Consider the following 21,073-nt stretch of genomic DNA (forward strand, 5'->3'; position numbering starts at 1 on the left):
TTTACCAACGGCTAGAACAATGAGGCTCCAGAGAAGACCTCCATACAGAGCCTCCCCATACAGCCACAAAGGGTCTAAATTTTTCAAACCTTGCCTCAGACATGGAACACAGTTGGTTCCAAAGGCTATAGAGACGCCCATGACAGGATTATCACGATGCCGCGTACCAGGTGCACACCCCGCCGACGGTGAGGTGGCTCCATGACGGGAATATTGTAGGTCCATGCCCGGGGGCACACTTCATCATTAAAAGTGCCGGAGCTGGATGCCACCTACATAGCCTAAGACAGAGGCCTCACCTCCACATTAATCACACGATCTTGTTTGGGGTGCTGGTCGCGGAAGCCCATCGCGTAGCCTAAGACAGGCTCTCCACCAACCTGTATAAATCTCCCTCATATTAATAAAGAGAGGGGGAGATGTTAGAGACTAAGACCCTCAACACCCCAACAACTTGTCCTAAGCATGGGCCTCTCGAGCAACAAAAGGTCCCGTGGGTCCAGACACACGACTGGAGTGTTCTTCACCAAAAATGTCTCCATCTGGGTAGAAAAAATTTTGGCGATTCATCTTTTTAATATTTTCAGTAGGGCGTGCATGTTTTAATGACCGTGAAGTATTTTTTTATTTTAATCATCAGAAAACACAGGAAATGATTTGTACTCTGGGAGATGATTCCAGCGTGGGCAGCTTGCCCCACTTTCCCTCCCTGCCCCTTCTTTGTCTTTCCGCAGCGAACCCCCAGGGCCGGGCTGGCTGGGGGGGTCTGGGGGGGCTTCAGGTGGAGCGAGAACAGCAGGTGACCCGGGAGCACCCCTGGGGACCCAGCCCAAGGTGCCCGCCGCGGGGCTCTGGCACAGCGGGGCCTGTTTCGTGTAGAAGCAGCGCCATCTGGTGGCCACTTCTGGTGACATCAGGATGCCAGTCCTGGTCCTTGGAGATGGGGGAGGCGGCCATGGGGGTGGTCACCACGGGGCGGGCGGGCAGGATGACAGGCATCTTGGAGGAGGCGTGGGGGAGGGAGGGAGGAATGGTTCTGCCATGACTCTTCAGTGGCAGAGTTGGACAGGAGGCATCTACAGACGCCCAGGAACCCAGACGCCCCGTTTCCAATCGGTCCAGCCCCCACCTGTTCTCCCATGTGCAACTTGACTCAGGTGTATCAGATGGGAGGGGGGACAGGAGCAGGGACGTGGGCTTGCTGTGGGTGGGGTGCACGTCCCCACCCTGTTCTGGGGGTGGGGAGCACGCCCTGCTGGAGGAGGAGGGGGGAGGCTTCTGCACGGGGGTCCCCATGGGTGTCACCATTGCCTGCAGACACCTGTCCAGCACAGGGTGTACCTCTGCAATGTGGCACCTCACCGCGGAGCTACGTGGGGGTCTGTTAGCACATCACGCCTGAGGCTCATGGGCCGGTGCTGGGCGAGGTCATGCAGCCGGAAGGTGGCCCTGAGGCCACCTCCCCACCCTTTCCCTCACCCTGCCTGACATCTCTCAGCCTTGGTTCCCTGCTTCCCTCGGTGTCCATGGGCTCTGCAGGGAGAGTGGTCAGGGCCACGTCCCTCCAGCTCTGCGTCCAGCCCTCAGGTCCCGGGGCAAGGGCTGGGCAGCGGGCAAGGTCACCCCTAGTCCTGGGAGTATCTGGGCACGTGGGGGCGAGGGTGGGCGTCTCGGGGCAGGCCCTGCGGGGTTGGGGGCTGGCCGCCCCCTACACGGAGCCCAGGGGCAGCGACGGCCCCGCCCCAGCCGGCTCGGCCGCCTCCCCCAGGGCCCTCTGCAGGACGGCCCGCAGCGGCTCCCGCTTCCCCGGCTGCCGGCCCATCGCGAAGTAGATGACTGGCTTGGAGCTGCAGTTGATGCAGGCCAGGAAGGCGGCCAGCGGGGGGAAGATGGGCAGCAGGAAGTCCAGGAGGGGCCGCAGGCTCCAGTAGAGCACGAAGGGCAGGCCGCAGAAGGAGAACAGCAGCACCGCGCCCAGCGTGACGCCGTAGAACCGGGGCCGCTGGCGCTGGGAGCAGCAGGCCACCCAGATGAAGAGGACCAGGCCGGCCACGCAGGCCACGCAGACCAGCGCCAGGAGCCAGGTGACGCTGGCCGCGTGGTAGCGCAGGCAGGCCAGCGGGCGCGCGGGCCCCCACAGCAGGCCGCAGGCGTGGGCGGGCACCAGCACGGCCGGCAGGGTCAGGGCCCAGGCCAGGGAGCAGAGCACGGCCGAGGCGTGCCTGGGCCGGCAGCGCTGGTAGCAGCCGGGGAAGATGTCGGAGACGCAGCGCTCGGCGCTGAAGGCCGCCAGCAGACACAGCCCCGCCGCGAAGCCCAGGAAGGTGATCACGAAGTAGAGCAGGTCCTCGGCGCCCAGGGCGGCCTGCGCCACGGAGAAGCCCACCTGGCAGCCCAGGAACAGGAAGTCCGCGGCGGCCAGGTGCAGCAGGTAGACGGACAAGGGCCCCTTCTTGATGTGCAGGCCCAGGTTCCAGAGCACCAGCCCGTTGCCCAGCAGCCCGCAGAGTCCGACGGCCAGGCTCAGGTAGAAGGCGACGCTGTGGAAGGTCTTCCAGAAGCCGAACAGCCCGAACATGGTGGCGGCTCTGCGGGCACTCTCCAGGGACCTGCCGGGGGGGGGGGGCAGTGTTGGCCACAGGCATCACGTGTGCACCACGCAGGGACACGGGGAGCCCCGGGTGTCGTCCTGGCACCGCTCAGGGCCACCTTCCGGCTGCATGCCCTTGGCCGGCGCCCGGCCCGTGAGCCTCAGGTGTGATGTGCTAACAGACCCCCACGTCCCTCCGCGGTGAGGTGCCACATTGCAGGGGTCCGCCCTGTGCTGGACAGGTGTCTGCAGGCAATGGTGACGTCCACGGGGACCCCCGTGCAGAAGCCTCCCCCCTCCTCCTCCAGCAGGGCGTGCTCCCCACCGGGAGCCCCTCGGGTGGCCCCCACCGCGGCCCAGGGCCCGGGCCACGCTCCTGCTGGGGTGCCCGCCCCCAGGGGTCTCTGGAGGTGTCCAGTGCTGCCCCCAGGACACTCTGTCCTGCACTGGGCAGAAGTTTCAGGTGGCCTCGGGAGGAGGCAAGATGACACGTGGGGCAGGAGAAGGCGGAGGGAGACCCCAGCACCCCCCTCCCCGGGGCAGTGAGGTCGGATGCCGCTCTGCAGCCTCACATCCAGGGAGGGGACTTCGGTGTCAGGTTGCGGGACCCTGGGGTCCTCCCAGGAGGGAGCACAGGGAGAAGCGGACACAGGGTTTGCTGCCAGCCTCGAGGATGGAGAGGCACGAGCCCCACGCGTCCCAGGGGATGTCCTCCGAGTGGGACAGGGACCGGCCGCGGGAGCTGAGCTGCAGCAGCGCAGGGTCTCAGAGCAGCGCCCCCACCCCGGCCACCCCTCTTCTCAGCCCAGGACGTGCAGCTGAGGGGGTGTCGGGGCCCGGGCAGTGCCAGGCGGGACACAAGGGAGGAGAGAGGGAGAGACAGAGGCAGGAGGGGGGAGATGGAGACAGACAGGGACAGACAGAGACAGAGACACACAGAAAGACAGAGATAGAGAGAGACAGAGGAGGGTGGGGAGAGGCCCCCTGCCCCAGCACACCTTGCTGTCCCCTTGCCCTGCCCCTGCCCACACAGCCCTCTCCCCTGACCCTGGTCTCACCCCACTTTAAGGCTTTGCTCTCTCTCATGGGTCCATTACCTTCTGCAGCTTCCACGGCCCTCTCTGAGCCCCCTGCCCCGTGCCCAAGCGTGCTCGCCTGGCGCCCTTTGTGTCGCCCTTGTCCCAGTCGTGGGGTGGGGTGATACCCGCCACAGTGACAGTGGCTGGTCCTCCGAGCCCGGCCAGCAGGCCCAGGGCGTGGGGCCTCATGACATGGGAGCCGACACCTTGGTGTCGTGGTGTTGGTGGCCTGGGGGCAAGACCCTGCTGCTCCCCGGGCCCAGTGTCCCCAGGCTCACGTGGGGAGCTAACCAGGCTGTCCCAGCCGCACTCGGGCCCCCACGGCAGGGGCTGCACTCCTGCAGGGATGGTGGGCACACGGGGGTGAGCCCTGCCTGTCGCCAGAGTGGACACCTGCCTGGGCCACTCCAGTGACCTCCGGCTGAACACTTTCCCTCTCAGCCTCTGCTTCCCGGCCCGGCCCTCCCACCTCCCTTCCCCCACCACGGCCCTCCCAAAGGAAATCCCGACCTCGGTGGTGTCCCTCCGGGACCCAAGCTGGGAGCAGGGGCTCTGCAGAGGGAAGGGGGCCGTCGCTCCCACCTGGGGGTGGTGGTGGAGCCTTCTCACCTGCTGACGGCTGACCGGCTGACCGCTGTCCCGGCTCTTCTCTGCTCAGGGCTGCACTCACGGCCCGGGGCTTCTCCCTGGCTCTTAAATCCTCCCGCGTCCTGGCTGGCGGACCGGGACACCCTGGGCCAGTTCCCTAAAAGTGGGAGGGTGTGGTCCCCGTTCACAGGAATCATAGAAATGCGCCAAAACAGGGGTGTTGGCAATGCGGGCCACCCCTCCCCTTCCTCCTGGCGGGGACACTGGAGGCAGGAACACACCTCCCCGCCCGCATTTCTTTTTCTCGGCTGTGTTCTCCGGTTCCTGGCTGTGCGGAGTGCGTCAGTTCAACGGGCCAGAAATCCCGTCGAGATGCCCTGTGGCCTTGAATTTCAGAAATTTAGGCTTCAGGTATCACTTCCTTGACACACACCTCAGCCCGGGCGAGGGTTTCTTCAGTCCTGCTGCGAGGTGTCAGGACAGGGCCTGCCCGTTCCCCCCCACCCCACCACACAAGATGCAGGTTGGGGCCCGGCACCCTGCATGTCCTTGTCCCCTCCCTGCGCCACCCCGAACGCTGGTGCCAGAACCTTCTCTGAGCTGCTCCTCAGTCACCTCCTGGACCACCCTGTGTGCCCAGCCCTTCCCCGCCAGACCAACGGCGTCCCCTCCCTGCCCCCAGCAGCCACCAGAGGCCGGGGCTGAGGCTCCCTCCGGGACCCACTTGTGCGGCCACCGGCAGGGGTCAGAGGTCAGGTGCGGCTTCAGCTACAGGACCACGACGTGGAGTCCGAGCTTTTACTCCTCACACGCTCACACTGGGCAGGGCCACCGAGAGGGGCAGCAGCCGTCCCCCGTCCCAGGTCCGGTGGAGACAGTGACCGCACACATAGAGGGCGTCCCCTGTTTAGGGGCCACTGGGGGCGAGGCGGCCCCATTGTCAGGGTCGCTGCCTATCGGGCACTTTCAACAGCTCCGGCGTCGCGGGCAGGTTGGCGCAGGTTGGTGAGGGGCCCGCGGAGGGACCCTTCTCACCTGGGTCAGCCTCCCCTGCACTCACCGTCTTCCAGGCCATTCTTAGGCAGGCCGTCTGCCCCCCGGGAAGGGCTTTTCTCTGTCTCTTCTGTGCCTGCCGCGAGGGGGTCCGGCCTGCCTGTCTCAGGAGGGGCGACCCCTCCGGGCACAGCCACCAAGGCCTGCGGGGTATGTGTCCCAAGCTGCACTGTGGCCCCAGATGACATGTCTGGGTCCTGATCTCTGGAACCTGTGAACCCTGAACGTATCGGGGGGGAAAAGGGTCTTTGCAGTGTCAGTGTGGATTTTGAGATGGGTCACCCTGGACTAGGTGGGTGGACTAAACCGACCACAGGTGTCGGCACAGAAAGGGGAGAGGACAGAGCTGACACGGGGCCCTGCACTCGGGTCCCGGGACACCCTCTTCCTGCCTCCCTGTCTCCTCCCTCCTAGGCCGGGGTCTCCGTGGCAGGGAGTGAGGGGCTTCCTCGGGCTGCCAGGGCGTGGAGGATCCTGAGTTGGGAGGAACCAGACCCCCGGGGCGGTGAGCGCTGGGCTCTGCCGACTCCATCTCTCGAAGCCTCAGTTTCCCAGAGGTTACTCGGGCAGTTTGTGATCTCGGGCGTGGGTGGTACCTAGGTGCCCAGCACCTGACACAGAGGGAAGTCTGGGCGTGTGCTGGCTTCTGCTGCTAGTGGGACCCAATAGTTTTGTTAATGGGAAATAACCCAAACTCTGCAAAATAACGTAAAGAGGTTTATTCTGAGCCGAGTATGTGCGGCCACGGCCCAGAGCTGCGCCCAAGGAGCCTGGAGCAAGTGGTCTCACCTTGGCTGGTCCTAGTCCGGCTTCATACATTTCAGGTAGACAGGAATTACACGAAAAGTCATCAGTCAATCCCTGGAAGGCGTACATACGCTGGTTTGGCCCAAAAAGGCGGGGTGTCTCTAACCGGGGCGTTACAGGTTATAGGTGGGTTTGAAGATTCTTTGATTTCTAATTGGTTAAAGAAATGGAGCTTTGTCTGCAGGCTTAGAAGGCTTTAAGATAGGGAAGTCTGTTAATCAGAGACAAGCCACCGGACATATGCCGGACATAGACTTGTGAACTAAAATAAAATGTTAAGGCTCACCCACGACTGGCTGACTAAATGGACCCACTGGTGGCCAAAGGAATATCCTAAAATTAAATTGCCTGCCATGAGGAGGTAGGTCACACATGCCTCATCATGCCCCCCTCTCTTTTGGGGGACATCCTGTGTAACCCATTAACAGGCCTAGGGGTTGCAAGACAAACCTGCATGTCCTCAATTTACGCAACAAATCTATGTCTGGTGGCTTATCTCTGATAACAGCTCCTTATGTTACAACATCCCAAGCCTTTAGACAAAGCTTCATGTTTTTAACCAATTTACAAGCCAAAGAATCTTTAAACCCCCCTTATAACCTGTAAGCCCTGCCCTCTTTCCAGATGGTCCACCTTTTCAGGCCAAACCAATGTATGCCTCCCACATATTGATTTATGACTTCACCTGTAACCCCCCTGAAATGTATAAAACCAAACTGTGACCCAGCCACAGCCAGTCCACTTGCTCAAGGCTGCTTGGGTGTGGCTCCGGGTCATGGTCCTCAAATCTGGCTCAGAGTAAATCTCTTTAAAATTACTTTACAGAGTGTGGCTTTTTTTCCCTGTCAACAGACTCAAGTGAACTGTTGAGTAAATTGAGGTGTAATGTAAGCTTTGTCCACACCTGCAGGAGTGGTTTAAGCTTGGCCTTGCATGGCCTCAGGCCTGGCAATAAGTCACAAAGAGGCCGGGTGCGGTGGCTCACGCCTGTAATCCTAGCTCTCTGGGAGGCCGAGGTGGGCGGATTGCTCAAGGTCAGGAGTTCAAAACCAGCCTGAGCAAGAGTGAGACCCCATCTCTACTATAAATAGAAAGAAATTAATTGGCCAACTGATATATATATATAAAAAATTAGCCGGGCATGGTGGCGCATGCCTGTAGTCCCAGCTACTCGGGAGGCTGAGGCAGAAGGATCACTCGAGCCCAGGAGATTGAGGTTGCTGTGAGCTAGGCTGACGCCACGGCACTCACTCTAGCCTGGACAACAAAGCGAGACTCTGTCTCAAAATAAATAAATAAATAAATAAATAAATAAATAAATAAGTCACAAAGGACAACTTGAGAAGGGAGGGGGCATGCGTGACAAGATGTGTGTGACCCCCCCCTTCTCGTGGCCAGCAACTCAGCTTTAGGGTATTTCTGGGGTCCTCTTGGCCAAGAAGAGGTCCATTCAGTCAGCAGTAGGGGGGGGCTTTAGATTTTAGCTCACTTCAGAGAGCCAAGCCCACACACCTCACTGACCACACGGGCTGGGAGGAAGCAGAGGGCCTGGGAACCCCCCCACCCCCCCCACCCCGCGTGCGGAGCTGCACGGACCGGCCCCTCTCGAGCTGGGCCCCGGGCCAGGCACCCACGAGGAGGGTGGGCGGGGGCACGGGGGGGGGGGTGTGCTCCAGAGACCAGGGATGGGGGCTGTGGGAGAATTACGCAATTTCCCCAGAACAGCACAAAACTAAGAGTTCATGTTTCAGGTCTGATATTCGGTTGTGTTTTTCCAGCTTCTGAGATAATGAAATAGCTGAGGAGTGAGCGTCCCGGCGTTCCACGATGCAGCCACACTGGGGTGCGGGGAGTGGGGGGTCGGGCAAGTAGGGGTTGCGGGGGGTGGGGAGTTGGGCAAGTAGGGGGTGCGGGGGGCGTCTTCCAGGCCCCATCTCTGCTCCTCACAAACACAGGCTGAGCCCAGACAGCACCCCCACCCCCCTGTCCTGCAGGGTGAGGTCTGGGGCCGAGGCTGGCTGGGGGCCCAAGGGTGGAGCCTCGTGGCTCTAGGGGCAGGAGAGGAGGTGCGGGCAGGGCAGGGGCAGTTGGAGGTCGGGGTCGAGGCTGTGCTCGCCTGGCCGGAACCTGGAAGCTCGCCCCTGCTCCCGGTGTGCCGAAGTCGGGCCACAGGTCTGGGGGCTCAGCTGGGGCCGAGGGCACCCCACCAGCTGCCCTAGCATCCGCCCCACACACCTGTCACACCCAGGACTGGGTAGAGGGGTGTAGCTGGGCCGTTGCCTTGGAGACCGCAGGGGGCTGTGCTCCGTGACTCCCAGGGAAGGTGCCTCTGCCCCAGCAGCCTGACAAGGACAAATTGAGAGCTGCCCCCAAACCCTGGGTGCCGAGGGCAGGCTCTCTGGGAGGGGTGAGGGTCTTGAGGGTCCCCCACCTGTCTATACCCTTATTCAGCTAAGGGGTCTGGGCTAGGGAGGGGCTGGGGGCAGCCAGTGTGGGGCTGAGGGCACCCGAGCCAGCCCCGCCCGGCCAGGCGAGGGGGTGGGGGTGGGAGAGTGGGCTGGAGTGTCACTTTCTGGCTCTGCCACTTTCTTGGTGGATGTGGGCAGTTACTTGACCCCTCTGAGCATCAGTGTTCTCGTCTGTAAAATGGGAGTGTTTTCCCACGTCATTAAAGGAGCCCCTATGCTAATGTCCACGGCCAGTAAAGGCCTGAGGTTAACTTGTGCTTTCCCTCCAGGGTCCTCCTGGCCTGGGCGAAGGGCATGGCCAAGGCCCGGATGTAGGCTGGGCGGACAGGCCGCCTCTCTTTCTGTTCTTGTTTCCCTGAACTGAGCAGCTGATTGCTAATCCTGTCCTGGAGGTGGAGAGAGAGGGCCACCTCGGCCCCCGGACAGCACTGGGAGGAGGTAGGGCCCGGGGAAGGGAGGGTGTCGTGAGGGTCTCGCCAGCAATGCGTGTGGGGATGGGCCCTGCACAGCCAGGGGTGGGAATGAGGGTGGCGGAGCCCCACTCCAGGACGCTGGGTGGGAGTCTGTGACCCAGACTCAGAGAGACGGGCTCAGCCGACTGTTCCCCCGCCTCCAGGCAGGGAGGCTCCGAGTCAGAATTGCCTTGGCTCACAAAACCAAAGGTGACACCTCCCAGACATGTCGGTCTGTGGGTTGACCCACACCATGCGCTGAGCCATGGTGTGCTGGTGCCGATAAAATTGGTGAAGAGTCCCACCAGGCTACGAGATGTTGGACGCAACGCAAAGCACTTTGCATGCATCGATTCACTCTGTCTTCAGCTTTTAGGCAGTGGCGTGCGAGGTTCAGCCCGGCGAGGGGGCCCCAGAGCCCCTGCCCCTCCACCCCGGGAGCCGGCGGCCCCGGCAGGCCTGCTCTCGGGCTGTGCCTGTGCCCCAGGCCCCGCACTCGGGGAGCTCGGCAGCTGGCTGTAGGGTGAAGTCTGGGCGGCCTCCTTCCCCTTAGAGGGGCTCTCGAGTGGGACCAGGACAGAGCAGGGCCTGCTGCCCCGGGTGGGGCAGGCGGGGAGCTGTCCAGGAGCGGAAGCTCGGGGTCACAGTGTTGAACGCTGGGCCAACTGTTGACAGCCCCAGTGACTTCTAGAAGCCCATCTCTGGGCCCCGACATTTCATCTTCTACAAGGAAACATTAAACATGAACGAGGCTTGGTGCAGAGGCTCATGCCTGTAATCTCAGCACTCTGGGAGGCCGGGGGGTTGGGGGGAGGATTGCTTGAGCTGAGGAGTTCGAGACCAGCCTGAGTGAGAAGTGAGACCCCGTCTCTACCAAAAATAGAAAAATTAGCCGGGCATGGTGGCGCATGCCTGTAGTCCCAGCTACTCGGGAGGCTGAGGCAGGAGGATTGCTTGAGCCCAGGAGTCTGAGGTTGCTGTGAGCTAGGCTGACGCCACGGCACTCCAGCCTGTGCGACAGAGCAAGACTCTTTCTCAAAAGAAATAAATAAATTAATTCAATTCAATTAAATAAATAAAAATAAAAAATAAACACGAACAAGTATCAGCATCTATGCTGGGGTCGGGGCACAGGTTCTCATCAACGACAGCCTTGATCTGAGACACACGGAACGCTTTCTGAGGTCCCCACATTTTCCTGCTTAGACTTGATGACAACGTGAGTGTCCCGTAACGAGAATCAGGAAGGCTGCCGGCCACTGTGGACAGAGTTCGGGGGGGAGGGCGAGGCTCTGGGCAGCCTTCAATTTTGGGGTTGTTGCAGCCCACACAGGGGGTACCCTGTGCTCTGTGCTCTGTTCTCTGGCGGGTGTGCGGCAGCGATGAGGAGGCTGAAGGTGGGGAGGAGAGGAGATGGCAGGAGAGGGTGGGGACCTGAGCCCTGGGTGAGGTGACAGCCTTGCCCGTTCCCTCCACCAACCCCTGGCTGCAACTGAGTCATGGAGTCGCTGTGGGCGGAAGCCCGCTACAGCAGCACTCTCAGGAGTCCCTGTGCCCCAGAGCCCTCGGGGAGGTCTCCTGCAAATGCGTGTTCCCAGGAGACCCCGTGCACCTGTCTGGGTGAGCCGAGGACCTGCCCTCCTGCGGCCTCCCAGGTGAGCCTCACCCATCCCACGACCGGGTCATCAGCGAGGGCCCCCTCGGTTCTTGCTGGCCCTGCTTCCGGTCCCGCCCCTCCCCCACGGCGGGCCTGAGCTGGGGCAGGACCCCGGGCTCAGGCTGCTATGTCCACGAGGCCCCGGCGGGAGGTCTCCCTCCCGGCCCCCAGCTCGGCCTCGCCCCCCAGCGCCCGTCGGAGCACCAGGCGGAGGGGCTCGCGCAGCCTGCGGCCCGGGGCGCCGCCCAGGCAGAGGTAGAGGGCGGGCTTGGCGGCGCAGTGCAGGCCGGCGGTGAGGAAGCTCAGGTGGTAGAAGTAGTGGGGGATGTGCCAGTGCAGGTTCCGGGACAGCCAGTAGATGCCGAAGGGCAGGCCGCAGAAGAGGAAGAGGAGGACGGCCAGCAGCACCAGGGCGGAGAAGCCCCGCGGCTGGGGCCGCTGCGGGCCGCGCTCCACGCGCAGCAGCAGGAGCAGGCTGGCGCCGCACATGGCGCCGCACAGGACGGCCAGCAGGGCGGCGGCCACCAGCCACAGCGTCTTGCACAGGTGGCGGCTGGGGGCCCCGAAGAGCTGGGTGCAGGCGCCGCTGAGCAGCAGGTGCAGCAGCAGGCCCAGGGCCCAGGTGAGGGCGCACACGCAGGTGGCGAGGTGGCGCGGGCGGCGGCAGGGGTACCAGGCGGGGAAGAGGGTGGCCAGGCACTGCTCCACGCTGACGGCCGCCAGCAGGCTCAGGCCCACGATGTAGCAGAAGAACCGCAGGGTGGCCAGGCTGGTCTGCACCAAGGCCGGGAGGCGCAGCTGGCCCCGCAGCAAGTCGGGGACGACGGCCACCATGTGGCAGCCGAGGAAGATGAGGTCGGCGCAGGCCAGGTCCAGGAGGTAGGTGGCGAAGGGGTTTCCGTAGACGTGGCAGCTCAGCAGCCAGAGGACCACCCCGTTCCCCAGCAGGCCGCCCAGGCCGAGGCCCTCGGTGAGGCACAGGATGACCAGGTTGAAAGCCGCGTCCTCCTGGGTGCCGTCAGGGGACACCGGGCGCTGTCCGGCTTCTCCAGACTCCATGGCGGGCACCGTGCGGCCGCTGGGCCCGGGAGGGCTGGGGAGGTGTGTTCTGCTGGCTCTCTGTCCCGACAGCCCTGCAACCACGACCACAGCTGAGTGTGGGGCTCAGGAGTCCCCGCCCACCCCATGTCAGGGGCACGGGGCAGCCAAGGTGGGGTGGGGGACGGGGGCTCGGAAAGAGGCTCCTCTCCCATTTCTGCCCCGGCGCCGACCCGAGCCTCCCTTGCCTGCCTGAGACTCTCGGCAGAAGGGCCTCGGACAGGTCCCTGCGGCCAGCTGGGGAGGGTGCCCAGCCCCCCAGCTCCCTTTGCCAGCGGGGTCCTTGATTCTTGGAACAGTCTTGACTTAAAGTCAGAGGTGGTGCAGGGCACGCCGCCCATGTCCAGTGAGCGGAGGGACCGCACGGGGACAACTCTCAGGGGCGTGACAGGTTGTCATCTTAAAGCGACTCTTAATTATCCCAGGCCTTTCCTGGACATCCCACGAGGGGCTGTTGCCAGTGGGCTCGGGGCCTGAGCCCTCCAGCTTGGCCACACTGTATGGCCGTGTCAGGAGGTGGGACCCCAGGACCGTCCCCTCCCCCTGGCCATGTCCCGCCCCTGCTGTCCCACAGCAGGCCCCAGCCCTCTGGGGGAAAAGAGGCTCCATCCTGCTCCCGTCACTCACCCTGTCCCTATGGGGAGAGGAGGGACTGTCCTACGGTGAGGATGTGCGGGACCTGGGCCTCTGTAGGCCTGTCCCCCACCCTCCCTCCTGCCCCACCCAGGTAGGTGGCTCCCCAGGCAGGTGCTGTGTGCTGCGGGGGCTCAGCCCAAGAGGCAGCACAGACCCCACTGGGCCCTGGCTGGGGCCCGGCTCTTCCACACAGCTTTGCCAGGGATGCGGCCACGTGCAGACCCCACGGGCTGCCTGCACTTGGGGCCAGACCCACCTGCAGGTACCTGTCTCACCTGCCACCTGAGGTTAACTGTCCCATCCTGACACCTGAAGTTATTTGTCCCATCCTGATACCTGTGGTTACCTGTCCCAGCCTGCCACCTAAGGTTACCAGACACATCCTGACACCTGTGGTTACCTGACCCATCTTGACACCTATGGTTACCTGTCCCATCCTGACACCTGAGGTAACCTGACCCATCTTGACACCTATGGTTACCTGTCCCATCCTGACACCTGTCCCATCCTGACACCTGAGGTTAACTGACCCATCCTGCCACCTGAGGTTACCTGTCCCATCCTGACACCTGTGGTAACTGTCCCATCCTGACACCTGTGATTACCTATCTCATCCTGCCACCTGAGGTTACCTGGCCCCATCAGGTGACCCTGAGTGCTGGGTGACTCCAGCTCCTCCTGGGACAGTTGGGGAGATGGGATGGGGGCCTGCCCTCTCCCCAGAGACTGGCTCTGGTCAGGGGCCAACATGGGGTGGTGGCAGGTCCTCTTGTCTCCTGGAGGGGCTGGGAGTGTGGAGCGAGGGGGCTGGTGGCAGGTGCAGCGGACCCCTGGGATGGCGAGTCAGTGGCCTGTTCCCACCTCAAGGCTGTGCTCAAAACTCCCTCTCCCCGTTCAGGGCCGGGAGGACGCCGTGGCGCCAGGACGTGGGCCCTGGGCAGGGCTGGCGCTCTGAGCCCAGAGGCGCTGCTCCCCCTCAGTTCAGTCCCTCTGCTCCCCGCTACCTCGTATCTGACCGAAGGACACCTGAGGCTGCCCGAGGGCCCTGGAAGGCAGGCGATGGGAGGGACATTGGAGGGGGTGCAGATGCCTCGCCCAGAGCATCCGGAAGGCACCCTGGGTGGGGCTGACGGGGTGTCACTGCCACTACAGGAGGGGTTGGGGACAGATGCCCTCCCACTCAGGAAGGCCACGTGGGGTCCCCAGCACGCAGGCCTGGAGAGAGGCAGAGAAGAGTTTGGGAGGCCTTAAGTCCATGGACACTGGAGCCCGTCCCAGCCGGTGTGCTACCCGCAGGTAGACAGAGCTGCCCCCGGGATCCCAGGGAACAGGTGGGTTTCTCCAGGCCCGTGGCCCCCATACGGGGCTCAGAACCTCCTATCTCCTCTCCCCAGATGCCTTCCTCACTCACCTCCCGCACCCAAAGGAGCCTGGGCTCGGGGCTGGGGACGGGCCCTGGGGAGAGAGCCTGCCAGGGAAGGGAGAGGAGAGAGCACGCGAAAGGGGGATGGGGGGAAGGGGGAGGGGGAGGACTGAGTCGCCATGGGACACAGAAGCCCCAGCTGGTCTTCTCTCTGCTGTGACCTTCGGCAGGGTTCTCTGTGGGGCTTGGGAGGGGGGCATGGAGCTCGGTGGGTGGGGTCCCCAGCAGTGGCCCCTCCGGGGCGCGGGTGGGTGGGCACACGGCGGCTTTCCCTGAGGAGGGACTTTGGGAGCCCCTAGCCCTGGCTCTGCTCTGCACCCTGCCGTGGACAGTGAGGCCATGAGACTGTCCGGGGCCAGCGGCCGGGCGCAGCGGGAGGAGTGGGCTCGTCTCCTTGACCCTCCCTAAAAGTCGGGCCGGGCTTTCCTCCCCACCGGCGTGGAACACGCCAGAAGATGAGGGAAGTGGGGCAGACGTGGGACAGAGCCAGCAGTGTGGGGACCATTACCCGCCTGAGTGTCCACTTCTGGACTCAGCCCAGAGCTGGTTTGGGTGGGGGCTGGGAGCTGCGAGGTGACAGCATCAGCCACCCCCCGCCCCGCCCCGCCCCGCCCCACCGGCGGCCAGCAGGGCTCAGTGTCCCCACAGTGCCCGGGCTGGCCAGAGCCCCCCTGGCCCGGCCTGCTGCGCTGCTCACCGGTTCCGGGCGGAAGAGCCAGCCGGTCCTGCCTCTCTGTCCCTGGCCCGGGCGCTGTCCTGGCTGCGGGTCTGGGTGGCTCCTGCTCACATCAGCCAGCTTCTCGGAGTCACATGGCATCCGACTGGGAGGGGGCCAGCCGGGAAGGAGTCTCTCTGGGACCCTTCTCCTCCGCCTGCTCCTCCCAGCTGTGGGCAGCGCGAGAAACCCGCACCCTCCCCGCGGCCTTCCAGAGGAGCCTGGCAGGCGGTGCAGGGCCAGGCTGTGACCTCACTGGCTCTCCTGGCTCAGAGACACGGCCCCCATGGGGATCTTTAGGGACCACTTCTCTCCATCAGTGGCTCAGAGGAGCGGGCTGAGTGCAGCTACCAGCCGGCCCGGCCCTGCGGAGAAGATGTCTGTCTCCGGAGAGTGGAGGCGCCGTCGTGAGCTGCTCCGGGCGGCAGGACTGCGGGGGCATCGGGTCTGGCTGGAGGACAGGAAGGTGTGAGTGGGGACAGCCCCTCACCCGGGGCCTCGTTCACAGGCTCAGAGTTGACGGCCAGTGTCAGGCAGCTGCCACTCAATGTCTGGCAGAGGAGAATCGAACCCGTATGGCAGCGTCAGACTCAGGAGGTCTTGTGAATTCTGTTATATCTGCTTGTTCCAAGAGAGGAAAAAGCCCCTTTCAGGCTATACCTGCCCCACCCTCCAGCGCCCTGCCTTAACACAACTGCCTCACAACGACAACGTGCAAAGAGGAAGAAAACGAGGTCACCTTTTGGCTTTTGATCCTCCAAGAGTCTAGGTCCTAGCAGTTCTTTCCTCATCTTTGTGTTTTGAAAAATCTCCAACCTGCAAAAGAGTTGCAAGGAAGCACAGGATTTGCTAAATGTTGACATTTGCCACACGACATTCTCTACCTGTCTTTTGCCACATGAGAGCAAGTTTTTGACGCCTGGTATTTGACCTTTAACTACTTCAGCAGGCGGCCCAAGGGCATTGGCATCCCCCCTCATAGCCAGACTGCAGTGCCACGCTCAGGACGTGTGCACCCCTGCAGCGCCGGTATCCGGTATCCGGCACACAGTGTGTCCTTGTTACGATTTTGTCTCTCGGCTCCAAACCCTCTTCCCTTAGGAGGCTGGTGGCGCTGCAGAGAGGGGGCTCTCCCGGGACTGCAGGGCTGCAGGGGACTTGCCCCACTCCCTTCCATTATTCTGTCACCTGGTAGCAGCAGCTGATTCCAGTTTGTGGTTTTTCCAGTGCTGGACAAAACAGACCCATCGCTTCCCACCAAGACACTGGCCGCCCCGGCTGGCTGGGAGCCCCCTCCTCGGAGGTCTGACTTGCAACTCTGGGGGTTCCCACAGGTTCTAAATTTTAATAATCCCAGCTTCTTCCCTTTGCTCCCCACACCCTAGAGGTGGGAGGTCTTCTTGCAGTTGTTACTTCTAACACCTTAGTATTCTCCTTTTACCTTTCTGGTTTTTCAGTCTCTAGTAAACAATTCTTTGAAGTCATCCCGTCAAAATGACATGTAGCTTTTGCCTCCTAACTGTGTCCCTGCTGGCACTGAAACTGGTCCCAGAAGAAAGACGGTAATTTGGGCTCGTTTGGCTGTGTCCCTGGCCTTGGCCGTGGGGACGAATTTCTTGCCGATGATGCCAGCGATCCGCGCCACGCTGCGACATCATCGCCAACCGCAGGAGCACGTGGGACGGTTCCTGGCGGAAGTGAGTGCCTTGCGGGGGACACTCGGCTGTGGCAGAGAGGAGGGCCACAAGGACCGCGGCATGGCTCCTCCTGAGTGGACTGGAGTCCCTGGAAAGAAGATGATGCTCCCACTCCCTCCTACAGGGGCGAGGTAGGAGCTGGAATCACTCTGCCATTATTGAAAGCCAGGAAACCAAAACTGGGTCTGTGGGCCTGGACCCTGGGCGGTGCAGGACTGTGACCCCTGAGAGAACAGAAGCTAGTGGGCCCGTCCTACCCTAGACAGTGCACCTGCACCGTCTGCCTGGGGGTCAGGTCCCACTGCAGCGCAGGCCGGAGGAGCCCTAGGAGCTCAGCGAATTAAATCCCAATTAAGGAGAGACAGAAAATGACAAAGATTGGTAATCAAAAGACCGGACGATGGACAAACCGCAGAGAAAATCAATGAAACCAAAGCTGTTTTTGTTTTTGTTTTGTTTTGTTTTATATTTTTAAATTTAATATTCACTTAATTTTTTTCTTCATTTCTCAACATTCGAAGATGCTGGTACTTGATATTGTTTTGTTTTGTTTTGAGACAGGGTCTCGCTCTGTAGTCCCAACTAGAATGCACTGGTGTCATCATAGCTCACAGCAACCTCAAACTCCTGGGCTCAGGCGATCCTCCTGCCTCAGCCTCCCGAATAGCTGGGACTACAGGCGTGCGCCACCATGCCCAGCTAATTTTTCTAGTTTTAGTAGAGATGTGGTCTCGCTCTTGGTCAGGCTGGTCTTGAACTCCAGAGCTCAAGTGATCCTCCCGCCTGGGCCTTCCAGAGTGCTGGTATTACAGGCATGAGCCACCGCGCCCAGCCAAAGTTGTTTTATTTAAATTGAAAAACTTTAGCTGGACTGATTAAGAAAACAAACGAGACAACGCAAATCACCAAGCTGGTGATGAGAGAAGAGACATCATGACTGATCCCAGATGCTTAAAGGGTAATGGTGGAATATAAAAATAAACCGTGTGCCAATAACTTTGACAATTTTGATGAAACAGTCAAATTCCTTGAAAGACACAAATGAAAGCATAAATAGTTCTCGATTTTAAAAATTGAGGTCATAGTTGAATACTTTCTCTCCAATAAATTTCCAGTCCCAAATGGCTTTGCTGGCAAGTCTATAAGACAGCTAAGAAATAAATAATTCCACCCTTGCAAAACTCTTCTAGAAAAAGGGGGAGGAAAGAGTGCTGCCCAATTCATTTTAGGAGGCCAGTATTACTCTGGCTTCTAAGCCGGACAAAGACGTTCTAACCGCAGAAAACTACAGACCAGCATTCTCACGAGCACAGGCTCAAAATACTTAGTATAATATTAGGAAGGAAAAGACAGTATTTGAGCTTGTCTTAGGGATGATAAAGGATTTATATACGGTACAATTTTTTGTTTTGATGGGAGGGAATTTATATCAGGTGAATCGTTTGGACTTTTTTCTGCTTTTTCTTCGAGAGGTTTTGCATAGATGAAGACTATGGCTCTGCACTTTTGTGGGTAAAGATGGCAAGGTAGAACGCTCTAGAAAATTCCTAGTTTAAGGGCTGACTCCTTTCCCAGTTTTGCACAGTGTGACTTTTAAGAGTAAGTGGAGAGGGGCACAGTGAGAGGGCAGGTTTTCTTTTTTTGTTCTTTGACCTTTTGGTTTTCTTTTGTCTTGCAATATACTACATTTCCTCCTCTTGGTCTTTTCTCTGGCACTCTGTTGTTTCCAGACAATACTTCTCTCTTCCTCTTGAGCCTTTCTAGAGGTTTCCAACAATCCCCCTCTTGTCCTTTGGGTAGAGGCTGACAACCTGAAATCAGGGACTGAGGCAGAGACCTCAATCAATCAACCAACAGAGGCTTATTGAGTCAAAGTTGAAGATGTGCCTGGGAAATGCACAGGCCATGGATACACCTGTCACTGTCTATCCCCAGAGGAAGGTTGGGAACTCAGTATTGAAGGGTGTTGGAGACTAAGACCCTCCACATTCTAACGACTTGTCCTGACTTGTCCTGACTAGTCCTACGCAGGAAAAATAGCCTAAGAAGAAAATAGCACCCAGCGCCCCAGCTATAGTTCCAAGAAGAATGCATTCCATGACGTGCTTGCTCCAGGGCATGCTACCTGCAATTGTTCCCAACCCCCTGCCAGGTTGGGGTTGAGTGATCCTTCACAAACAGCTTTCGGTGCCATTGGGATGCTGATTGGGGCTGATTAGCCCACACCCAAGCCTCATCATCCCCCCACTCTATTTTTCTGTTTCTACTTCCTTGTTTTCTGTATGTAAAACCTACTAAAAATCCAAGTAAAGTAGACCTTGACAACCCTTTGCTTGGTCTCGTTCCTTTCTCTCGCCCATCTCTTTCAGGCATGGTCCCCCTCGCCCCCTCGAGTAACAAAAGGTCCCCAGTAACAAAAGGTCCCGTGGGCCGAGAAGGTTACAGAGAGAAAAAGGTGTATTTATTCACAGAGAACATAATTGTCTATATACAAAATCTTAAGAAACTACAGAAGAGCTAGGAGAACTAATAAGTTAGTTTAGTAAGATCCCAGGACAAAGGTCAATATACAAAATCAAATATACAGTCAATATTTCTAAGAAACATTAAAGATGAAATAACTGTAGAGACATAGTATCTTTATATATTGAAAGGCTCAATGTTATTAAGATATCATTTTTCCTAAAATTATCCTATAGACCTAGCACTCTGGGAGGCCGAGGCGGGTGGATTGCTCAAGATCAGGAGTTCTAAACCAGCCTGAGCAAGAGCGAGACCCCCGTCTCTATTAAAAATAGAAAGAAATTAATTGGCCAACCGAAAATATATATATAGAAAAAATTAGCCGGGCATGGTGGCGCATGCCAGTAGTCCCAGCTACTCGGGAGGCTGAGGCAGGAGGATCGCTTGAGCCCAGGAGTTTGAGGTTGCTGTGAGCTAGGCTGACGCTGCAGCATTCACTCTAGCCTGGGCAACAGAATGAGACTCTGTCTCAAAAAATATATATATGTATATATCCTGTAGATACAATGTATTCTCAATCAAAATTGCAACAGGTTTTTGGTACAAATTGTCAAACTAATTCTAAAATGTATATAGCAATGCAAAAAAACCCAAAACACCTAGAATAGCCAAATGAATTTTGAAAAAGAAGAAAAAAGGTGGAGGATGCTATGATGTGAATGCTTGTGTCTCCTACAAATTTGTAATCGCTACACCCAAGGCAAGGCTGTTAGGGGCTGGGCCCTTGGGCGGTGATTAGACCATGGGGGAGGTGCCCTCATGAATGGGATTAGTGACCTTGCACAAAAGACTCCAGAAAAACCCTCCTCCTTCCACCATGTGAGGACACAGTCAGAAAGTGCCATCTTCAAACCAGAAAGTGGGCCCTCCCCAAATACTGAATCTGCTGGTACCTTAACCTCGGGCTTCCCAGCCCCCGTAATTGTGAGAAATAAATTTCTATTGTTTATAAGCCAATTAGTCTTTGGTATTTTGCTATAGTGGCCTGAACAGACTATAAGATATTGTTGGAGACTAAGACCCTCCACATTCCAACGACTTGTCCTGACTTGTCCTACACAGGGTCCTTGCCCCGGAAAATAGCCTAAGACGTCCTGACTTGTCCTACACACGGTCCTTGCCCCGGAAAATAGCCTAAGACGAAAATAGCACCCAGTCCCCCAGCTATAGTTCCAAGAAGAATGCATTCCATGACATGCTGGCTCCAGGGCATGCTACCTGCAATTGTTCCCGACCCCCTGCCAGGTTGGGGTTGAGTGATCCATCACAAACAGTGCCATTGGGATGCTGATTGGGGCTGATTAGCCCACACCCAAGCCTCATCATCCCCCCACTCTATTTTTCTGTTTCTACTTCCTTGTTTCTGTATATAAAACCTACTAAAAATCCAAGTAAAGTAGACCTTGACAACCCTTTGCTTGGTCTCGTTCCTTTCTCTCACCCATCTCTTTCAGGCATGGTCCCCCTCGCCCCCGCGAGTAACAGAAGGTCCCGCGGGCCGGGACAAGATATAGGACAACTGTTTTCAAGTTTTATTGTAGGCCGGGCGCAGTGGCTCACACCTGTAATCCTAGCACTCTGGGAGGCCTAGGCGGACGGACTGCTCTAGGTCAGGAGTTCGAAACCAGCCTGAGCAAGAGTGAGATCCCCATCTCTACTAAAAATAGAGAAATTAATTGGCCAACTAAAAATATATAGAAAAAATTAGCCGGGCATGGTGGCGTATGGCTGTAGTCCCAGCTACTCGGGAGGCTGAGGCAGGAGGATCACTTGAGCCCAGAAGTTTGAGGTTGCTGTGAGCTAGGCTGACTCCACGGCACTCACTCTAGCCTGGGCAACAAAGTGGGACTCTGTCTCAAAAATAAAATAAAATAAGGAGAAGACACACAATCTAATATGAAATGGGCAAGATATTGAATAGGTACTTCCCAAAAGAAGATAAAAGAATCTGCAACAAGCACATGCAAAGACCCCAATGTCACGAGTCATAATGAAAATGCAAATTGAGATATTACTACACACCCATCAACATGGTTAAATTAAAAAGACCGACCATACCAATGTGCTGGCAAGGATATGGAGCTCTCATGCTCTGCTAGGAATGGAAAATGGCACAACTTTTTGGAAATCAGTTGGACAGTTTCTTATAAAATTAAATCTATACTTTCTATTCAACCCAGAACCCATTTCTCAGAATTTACTGAAGAGAAGTAAAAATTTATGTCCAAAGACTTCTTGCCCCAAAGTTTATAGTAGATAGTAGTAAAAAGAGTTTTACAGAATTAAG

At 58.6% G+C, this 21,073-nt stretch overlaps 2 protein-coding genes across 2 annotated transcripts; both read right to left on the bottom strand.

The window, feature by feature from the left end:
• Positions 1-1,708: 1,708 nt before the first annotated feature.
• MRGPRG (MAS related GPR family member G) lies at positions 1,709-2,578 on the bottom strand. Its single transcript, XM_012757383.1, has one exon. It carries the CDS (start codon positions 2,576-2,578, stop codon positions 1,709-1,711), a length of 870 nt encoding a protein of 289 aa, XP_012612837.1.
• Positions 2,579-10,811: 8,233 nt separating this feature from the next.
• Positions 10,812-11,753, bottom strand: MRGPRE (MAS related GPR family member E). Its single transcript, XM_012757397.2, has one exon. It carries the CDS (start codon positions 11,751-11,753, stop codon positions 10,812-10,814), a length of 942 nt encoding a protein of 313 aa, XP_012612851.1.
• Between the last annotated feature and the right edge of the window lie 9,320 nt (positions 11,754-21,073).

This window comes from Microcebus murinus, chromosome 4, assembly GCF_040939455.1.
Source record: "Microcebus murinus isolate Inina chromosome 4, M.murinus_Inina_mat1.0, whole genome shotgun sequence".
Taxonomy (NCBI): Eukaryota; Metazoa; Chordata; class Mammalia; order Primates; family Cheirogaleidae; genus Microcebus; species Microcebus murinus.

What these genes read in the sequence shown, in the direction of transcription:
- MRGPRE (XM_012757397.2), bottom strand. Translation starts at nt 11,753, where the DNA reads ATGGAGTCTGGAGAAGCCGGACAGCGCCCGGTGTCCCCTGACGGCACC.
- MRGPRG (XM_012757383.1), bottom strand. Translation starts at nt 2,578, where the DNA reads ATGTTCGGGCTGTTCGGCTTCTGGAAGACCTTCCACAGCGTCGCCTTC.